Source organism: Anarrhichthys ocellatus, unplaced genomic scaffold (assembly GCF_004355925.1).
Source record: "Anarrhichthys ocellatus isolate YVR2014 unplaced genomic scaffold, GSC_Weel_1.0 scaffold3, whole genome shotgun sequence".
Classification (NCBI taxonomy): Eukaryota; Metazoa; Chordata; class Actinopteri; order Perciformes; family Anarhichadidae; genus Anarrhichthys; species Anarrhichthys ocellatus.
The window spans coordinates 3,775,772-3,784,673 of record NW_022280033.1 but is presented as its reverse complement, the minus strand read 5'-3'; the positions used below and the strand labels follow the sequence as shown (position 1 = coordinate 3,784,673).

General features: G+C 42.5%; 1 protein-coding gene across 3 annotated transcripts; it reads right to left on the bottom strand.

The window, feature by feature from the left end:
- Positions 1-906: 906 nt before the first annotated feature.
- On the bottom strand, positions 907-7,889 carry cyp26c1 (cytochrome P450, family 26, subfamily C, polypeptide 1). Of its 3 annotated transcripts, none has more exons than XM_031879704.1 (7): positions 7,625-7,889; positions 6,294-6,518; positions 5,650-5,925; positions 4,995-5,153; positions 4,592-4,759; positions 4,349-4,513; positions 907-2,612 (listed from the first exon to the last, which is right to left on the bottom strand). In XM_031879704.1, the coding sequence occupies exons 1-7, from the start codon at positions 7,829-7,831 to the stop codon at positions 2,268-2,270; spliced, it is 1,545 nt and encodes a 514-aa protein (XP_031735564.1). In that variant the 5' UTR covers positions 7,832-7,889; the 3' UTR covers positions 907-2,267. The 3 variants fall into 3 exon arrangements, with proteins under 3 accessions (XP_031735564.1, XP_031735569.1, XP_031735576.1); XM_031879709.1 differs by having other exon boundaries at positions 4,349-4,483; XM_031879716.1 differs by lacking the exon at positions 6,294-6,518 and having other exon boundaries at positions 4,349-4,483.
- Positions 7,890-8,902: the final 1,013 nt, after the last annotated feature.

Genomic DNA, 8,902 nt, shown 5'->3' with positions numbered 1-8,902 from the left:
TTGTCCGTGCAAAAGGTAACTTCTTAATTGAGCTGTTAACGACGGAGTGTTTTATTGTCATTGGAGATGAAACCTTCTTTAGTTGTGTTGTCTGCATGCAGATGTTAACAAATCTGTGGTGGAATGTGAGTTGGTTAGTGTAGGGATTAGCGCTACGGAGAGAGCATGCAGCCCAAAGAAAAAGTATAATTCATGGTGTTATGGATATGTGTTGGGGGATCCAGATGTGGGGGTGTGTGGAGAGGGGCGTTATTGTAACTGCATCATCAATGGCTTAATATGCAAACTGGCTAAAGTTCCATTCGGGAAGTAGAGCAGGTTTTCAGGTCTGCAAGGATGATGTGCTCAAATGAGACCGATGTTACGTGTAATTGGTCGAAAGTGAAATAGTGGAGATTCCTCAAACCTCCATACAAGTGGTTAAGGCTATCACTGCATGTGCGAATTCATAAAGCTATTATTTGCTACAGTGGAAATTCGATGTTTGTGTATGACTTGATGATGTCAGTTTAAATAACCGGACATGACATAAATCAGTCCAACAATATTAATGTAAATAATTTGTCTGGACTTTTTGTTCCCAAACGAATATTTTGAAATATCTGTACAAAAATATTATCAAGAATTATAAACATGTTGCTTGATCGTATGAGAATGACATTTAAAACATGTAAACATCTCCTTGTCCTTGTTGAAAGCATGATATGACAAACTCGTAAAAATGACAACTGTTTTTGTTTTTCATCTTCTAATTTACTCTTTACATCAACTGTACAGCAGCTACATCCGATACACTCAATGAATGCATAAACAGAACAAATATATACAGACTCTTTAAAGCAGAGAAAGTGCTATCTCCTTCCACGAATCCATCTGTACATAAGAATTCACAGCGTGTCTATTAGGCTTCAAGACCCAGACAGAAACAGTCCTAAAATTAGACCAATAATAATAATAATAATAATAATAACTTTACTCTCTATATATGCTGCTCTAAACAATGAAAGATATCTATTTACTGGCAGTGAAATAAAGTTTTATGGACAGTCCTTTACATTACAGGTTAGTGTCTATCTATGTATAATTACAGCAAATATTGTTACAGATAGAGTAAAAGCACAGCAGAAATGATACATCTGCATTTTAAATACAGCTTATTCATAATGCTACTTCATTTGATACACGCATAATAGCACTGTTAAGGATATACATTATATTACATTCATGTTCAAAAAACAGAACAGTTTGATTGTATTTTATCTTGATGTTTGGGAAGTTCCTGGTTGTGGGATTTATTTGTCAAAATTAAGTGCAAGTTCCATCAGTAAAAGTGTTTTAGCGGTGGAGATCATTGCAAAACAATTCATTACAAAGATAACTGAACACCAATTGAGTTTCTGCTGTGTCCAACGTGAGTCTGGAGATATTTTCTAACAGAAGAATTGACCAGCTACATTTTTGTCAGTTTTCAAAAAGGTCTGAATCTCAAAGGTTTTTTGTGAATGCAAGTGAAGTGAAATACTCATGACTTGCTCATTCAGCACAGGAAACATTCATAACCCTTGGATATTTCCTTTCTGATACACATTGATGTAAAAGCTACAAAGTGGTGAAAAAGATAAAAACACAAAAGCTGAGTGGATTTCATTGTCTGTAAATCGCTTCGTGTAAGTGTGTATCGCAAACAAAATGTTCGTCCCTGGACCTGGAGCTTGGTCAGAGCCAAGAAACTGGAGCTAAGATGGCTTCATGGAAAGACTTTTTGGAAAGTCTTTCTCTCCTGTTATTGACAGTAGATGTGTTGTCTTGGTCTTCGATTTAATGGAAGTAAAATGCACCTTAAGTCTGTTCACTAGGCACCTTTGGCAAACCCAGATGTTCTGGTTGGGAAAAGGCTACACAGACTTACTTTTGAATTGCACCTTGTTACGTTAATTACCTTAAAAAAGCATGTTACGGATAGTAAAAGCTGGGGAATGCTGCAGGGGAACATATCCGGTGGTTAAAAATGAGCTCGTGCTACAACAGAAAGTGGTCTGTTAGGTTTGGATCAAACCACTGTAGAGATGATGACTTGCTCCAAACCAGCAATGTAAACCCCTGCTTCATGCCCGTGGAAATTCAGTTGGCTTGAATTGCACCATCAGGCCCAACGAGGTGCTTGTACCTCCTTTCTTGGGCTTGGAGAGATTTTCCAAAAGCAGGCTGAAGGTTAAGATGCCTCTAGGGTGATTTTTTTGGAAAGTCTGTCAGACTGTATTTTTTATCTAAAGCGGGTAGTTGTAAGTGAAATTCACATGCAGCCCGTTGACCGGGTGCACTATCGGCACTGTCTGCATCTTGGGAAAGTTCTCCGTGGCCAGAGTCCATTTGCAAGTCCCGATCAGCTCCACTGCCAGAGTCTTTAGGATCATCTGTGCCAGTTCTTTCCCTACGCAGCTCCGTACACCACCGCCAAACGGCACATAGCTGAACCGAGCCGACCGACTCTCCTCCCGGTCTGGGCCGAACCGGTCTGGGTCAAACAGCTCCGGGCTCTGAAAGACCGTGGCGGTCTCATGAGTGTCCCGGATGCTGTACATTACACTCCAGCCTTTGGGGATCTGGTAGCCCTGTGAATAGAGGAAAGAAATCAGTCAGTTTGGTGCATTTTTATGTTTTCAAATCTGCACAAACTCTAACTCTTCAGAAAGTCTTAAATATAATATGAATTAATGAATTGATTAATATCACGGGACTGCAGCACAGAAAAAAAATTATAAATTGTGTGTAGACTTTTTTTTTTACAGGTAAGTTTAGTGGAAAAATAAGTTCAAAAGCTAGCTGAATTTTATTACTTGCAAAACTTGTTCTCTCATTTGTTTTTTTCAACTTAATGTATTCATTCATTCCATTATTCCAGACCTCTTTATAACCTAATCCTAATTATTTCTGAGTTTGGATTCCCATGTCTAAGCTTTAATAAGATGCACTTGAATGAACAAGCATAATTACATTCTCAATACTGCAATTACTTCTCAGCTAAGGGGGTTCATACCCTGAGAAAGAGGTGCATAAATGGCGTTGTGCACTACAATAGTATTTTGGGAATTCGTTTTAAACTTCAATTGTCCTTTCGCAATAAGCACAGCAAATTGGGGGCACACTGAGGGCAGGGAAGGGGCATGTAAGGCCGAGGGATGAGGCCATGACAGGGCACTTTCTCAGCAAAGGCCACGGAACTCTGTATGTGAATGTGTTTGTCTGTTGAAGTGCAGCGAGGCCTGCTACATGATAAATGGACTAAGATAGAATTCAATTCAATCAAAATTTAGTTTTTTCCTCTTGCATGAAGAGTTAATTGCAGATCTCACTAATTGACAATTTTTTGCTGGTAATAAACCAGTTTCAACTCACTCACAAAAAGCTGACTCACCACAAGTAGAAGCGTCAGCCTATAGGAAAGTATTAGCACTAAGCTGCCAGGGATGCATCTGTACTGTGAAGCAATTTTGGTGTATAGTGGCCCGCACTGTATTGGAAATTCCATGTGATGCACACTAGCCAAAAACACATTTTCCCCTGAAAAAGTATTGGGAGTGAAGTGGCTGTAAAATGGTGACCAAAGTGTCACAAACCCCCCAAAATCCAAATTCTGGTCCATTAACATTTAGAAAGTCTAGAAGAGCCGTAATTAAATTATTTCATCCCATTAATCTTTGTCTCTGAGGCACATGCTGACTCGGCATGAGTAGAACTCTAGTGTGCAAGCTGTATGGGCCCAAACATGAAGAAGTGTGAGGAAGCCTGCTGTGGAGGCTTTTTCAGCTCCTGCACCCAGTGAGCAACTTTCATAGGAATGAATGAGGAGCTGTCTTTGAAGGCGGTATCCTGTTCTCTTTCATGCATCCATTTGCGTCACCAGTTTAGACTTGCAGCTGTGAACATGTAGAAGTCGCCTCCTACAGGCCAAAAGCTAACACGGTACAAACGGTGCAGAACATTTCTGCTAGCTAATGGTATCTCCATTCCTGGCTGGACTTCTCAAACCCTAAAAATACCTTTTGACATCTCCAAGAGAAGGGGCTGCAAGTTGTTGCATTTTGATGTGGGTCTTACATATTTTTTTCTAAGAACAGATGTCTTGTGCTGATCGATATATTGTTACTGTGAGGTTAAACAATGGTCTCTGTAGTTTACCTAATTTCTCCTTATATGTGGCTCTAGCAAGAAGCATAGAGTTGGATTCCTTTGTATCTGATGAAAATATATTACATCCACTGCCTATTATTCCCAGGAGACAGAAAACCCACCCAGACCAACTACAGTACACATGAATGGTATATTCCTGCCAGAGACTTGAACTTACGTCTAATTCAAACGTCTGCAGGGCCGTCCGGTAACCACCGGAGACTGGCGGCAGGAAGCGGAGCACCTCTTTGACAACACAGTCGACGTAGCGGAGCTGGCTCAGCTTGTCCAGGCTCAGATACGGAATATGAGACTGTGACTGTGGAAAACCATCCCTGTGATTCTGATGATTCTGACAATCTCCGTTCAGCAGGCAACTTGTCTCTGTGTCTGCAGCATCCTCCTCTTTCTCCATGGCGACACCAGATGAGCTGTGACTGCTGTTGCATTCGTAGCCAAGGCCCTCGGCCTCCAGCTCCATTCTGGCCCTCTCCACCACCGCTGGATGGCGGAGAAACTGCAGAATTAGAGATGTGGAGGCGCTGGCTGTGGTGGAATGAGCAGCGAAGATCAACTCTACTGCTGTTTCCTGCCAGGAGGGAAGTGGATAGATGGAATGATATAATATACCGGATTAGATCAATTTACTTAAAATTCATATTTAAAGTTAGGTGGCCTTTGAACAGCTGTGATCATATTATCGTTCAACAAAAGAAACTGGAAGATCCTGTCTGCTTGTACAGTTGCAGATCCACTGTGGGTTATAGAGAACTATTGAGTCAAAGAACCATTATAGATAGATTATAGATGCTTCTCTCTGGTACCTTGAGCTCCTGGATGCTGAGCTGCTGGCCGTGCTCCTTGGAACTGGACAGTATGTAGTCAAAGGCGTCGTGATATTCTTCCTCCGCCTGCTGCCTCTCCATCTTTTCCTCAATGATTTTCTCCATGTTGGCATGCAGGATTTCTCTGGCTTTTATCCCCTGGACAGAGAACAACCCCCAAAACACATTATTAGATTATCATTATTTAGCAGAAACATTTAATTTGCAGAGAGTATTACCCAACTTACATCACTGGGATTCTATTCCATACTAGTTTTCTAACAACCTAAAGAAAGTTCTCAAGCCTCAACCTCTGACACAATGGTCTTTTTCTCACAGTGCAGAGGCAACTTTTCCTTCCATCCATGTTTTTTTGTTATTGGATTCCAAAAAAGCCACAAATTAAGTAATTACAAGATGTATACAGTCACATTGTGCAAACTCACCTTTGTTTTTGGGAAAGAAATACTGTAAATCCTTTAATTGTAGGGTGAATAATTGGTTTGAAGTGAGGGTAAGGCAGTTTCATAATGTTTGTGATACTGGTTCTTACATGTAGAAATCAAACCTGCAATACTGGATGGATTAAAGATTTGTAAAACAGTGTGTCTAAAGATGAATAAACTTGAATTGGTTTCTTCTTGCTCTCTGTCACCTTGCGTAGCCCACTGAGCGGAGCGTCTATGGGCAGCGAGAAGAGGTTGTTCATCAGCTGCTCGAAGATCTGGGCCAGATAAACTATCCGCTCCTCCTCCATCTGCAGACCCAGCAGGACCCTGACTGCGATACGGAACGTCAGGGACTTAGCCGCACTGTAAACGTCGATGGCGCCGGGCTTCGAGCACCACTTGGCGATTTCAGACTTGACGACGTCCTGCAGCCGGGGCAGGTAGGACTCCAGAGCCCCCCGGCTAAACACTTTAGCCAGGATCTTGAAAGGGTTGAGGAAACAAAGGACAGAGGTGTCATAAAAAGTTATCACCTTCTACACGACAGTCAACACCTTTCAGTAAATACTCGCTAAAGAGGAGGACAGGGTGGGGTAGGTCAGGACTGGATAGAGGTGTAGGGGATATGATATGATAGAATTTAAGCATTGGATAGGTTTGGATGAGATGGAAGAAATGACAATGAGATGATTGTTGAAGACAAGACATGATATGAATTAGCAGATTGATAGGATAAATAAGGGAGCGGGTCTCGCCACTGTATTTCCTTTACGTTGTCACCTCGATAGTTAAACTATACCATAGGGTTATTCAAAGGTCATCGGTTATACAAATTCTCCCCGCTTCTTACTTTTCTGTTCCTCTTGTGCAGGTCTCCGATGGAGTTGACCAGGGTGTTGGGTCCCAGGATGATGCGAGTGCTCTGGGGCCACTGAGTGCACACCAGACTGTGCTCGCCCAGCAGGATCTTGCGGATGTTTTCTGCGCCCGTCACCCGGATGACGGGCTTCCCAAGGAGGTGGGTCTTAAACACATTGCCATGGCGCTCTCTGCGCCAGATGTGGAAGTTGGAACCCTGTAGTATGAAGAGTAAATTACAATTACAAGTTTGTCACATTTCAGGCAACAACTTGGTGACATGCATGCCTACTTTATTGGAAAATACTTATTTATTTTCCAGATTTTTCAATAATCAAGATTCAACCGCCTGTTTTGGGTCTAGTTTATTTGCTGGTCAGCAAGATATCGCAAAAACTAGTTGGTAGTTTTCATTGTCATCTGTTGAAAAGTCTCTCCATGGGCCAATACACAAAGGATTGGGTGTTTGTTTATTTTTGGTACAAATGCTCAGACTCCCTCCAATAATCCTCATAAAATATGAATACAAAGAAAAACACTAGTAAAAATACTACTTACTTAAATGACAAAATGGTCAGGGTTGATGAATGTTCAGATAGTGTCCACATACTTTTGGCCATAGTGTTGTTATGGGCTCTTTTTTATTTTTCTACATCTGTGAGCCCCCTCTGCTTTTGCGTTACAATAGTATTTAGAGATTTTTTTTTTTAAATGCCCAGCTGAAATGGGTCATTTGGATGTAGATAATTAAAAGGAAAATCAGAGGCAGGAGGAATAAAAACAAAAGCAACAGCCACATCACGTGTGCTGTAACGAGGCGCTCTGACTGACGCCCATGCGGGGAGCGGAGGAATAGTTTAAGGGACAGAGAGATGAGGGGATGAGAGTGCATTCCTCACTAGAAGAGACAGAAAGAACGAGAGAGCGAGAGGGAGGGAAGGAAAGAGAGGAGGAAGTTTTGAACAGAAAGCGTCTGTTTTTCCTCCGCAAGAAGGAATTACGCACTGAGCATCAAGTCCGCACATGTCGCATTAACAACAGAACTCAGCCTGCAAGAATCTGCGGAGCTTTTCAAAGGTTCCCGCGCGCTCCCTGATACATCATCAATAGGATTACGATTAGTACATCTTACAGCGATCCGGTATTTAGCTCCTTTTCATTGTAAACAATGAAGTAATCATGGGATAGAAAACCATAATTGATGAACATAAATAAAGAACTACACACACAGACGCGCAGGAAGCTAACCTATATTTTGGGACGCTTGTAAAAAAAAGAAAAAAATAACGACAACTACAGCAGTCCAGACGTGTCAACTCTCACCTGGAAGAGCCAGTGGAAAGTCTCTCCGATCAGCGGCCAGCCCATGGAGCCCTTCGGCAGCGGCAGGCTGCTCTCTTTGTCCCGGGTCAGGCTCCAGCGGAGGCTCCACAGCTGCCGGGTCAGCGCCAGAAGCAAGAGCGCGGACAGGACCGAAGTGAGTGCGGTGGCCAGAGCCGACAGCAACCCAAACTGGGCCAGGGGTAACATCTCCTAAGAGCTGGTCCGCTTTCCAGCATCCACCTGTGTCCGTGCGTAAAGGCGCTTCTGTCCCGTTCAAAACAGCGGCGTTAGCGCAAATCTTGTCCTCCGTCCAGTTTCTCCTCCCTCTTGTTCTTCTCCTCCGTACACTCTTTCCAAATCAAAATAAATGTGTGTTAGCCTGATCTGGTGGGGTTTACCTTTGCTCCACCAGACAAAGCGGAGAAAGAGGGGCAGCGTGAATCTCAACTCTTTGTGAACTCATCTCTGGAGACAGCCAATGGCCAAGAGCCGTTATAAGCTGTTATTATAGCTAGTTAGAGGATAATAATAACAGCAATCATACAAGCTGGACTTCGGTCTCCCTATCCAATCAGAAATATGCAGCGATGGTGCACTGATTTGAATCGTGGCCACTTCTGGAATAAGTCATTATTGTGATAAAAACAAACAAGAATGTCTCTCTTTTATCACGTAATTATTTATATTGGAGAGGCTTTGCAGACAGACGCACCTCCAACTATAATACATTATAAAACAGTAATCAGACCGGATGGATGAGCCTGCACAGGCTCATAGTTTACTCGAGATGAAATATATGAAAAACGTGCTTGATTCTCTCTTTAACCACGAGGAAACTCCCTCTCATTCCGCTGCGGCTGCTCCTTCAAAATGAGGAGTAGCTGTCAACTATTCCAAATAGTTTTACAGGTTTACATGCGCCGGCTTGTCTATTAGGTTATGCGCCTTTATAGGTACAGTTCAGGGGGCTCAGCCACCCCCCAGGCGGCCCGAGATTTATGGAGCAAGGGCAATAAATCAGGTTTTTAAAGAAAACAGAAGAAGAAAGGGGATTTGAATACAGTAGGCTACAGTATGAAGCGGATTAACAGGCCGGGCAAAGTAAACTATGAGATGAGAGGAGGCGAACAGGATGGAAACAAAGTTGAACAAATGAGTCACTCACTCACTTTCCCAGAACGATATAACAAGAGAATGTTCTGTCCGTAACAGAGGACTTACCTCCAATCAGCGTCCCGTCAGCTGTGAGAAAAATCCGTGTACTTAAAAGCAAAGTTT

Excerpts from the sequence above, each read along its gene's own strand:
- cyp26c1 (XM_031879704.1), bottom strand. The coding sequence starts at position 7,831 with ATGTTACCCCTGGCCCAGTTTGGGTTGCTGTCGGCTCTGGCCACCGCA. Across the intron at positions 5,154-5,649 it reads CGCTCAGTGGGCTACGCAAG|GGGATAAAAGCCAGAGAAAT; the intron begins GTGACAGAGAGC and ends TTCTCTGTCCAG. Across the intron at positions 4,760-4,994 it reads TCAGCATCCAGGAGCTCAAG|GAAACAGCAGTAGAGTTGAT; the intron begins GTACCAGAGAGA and ends CCCTCCTGGCAG.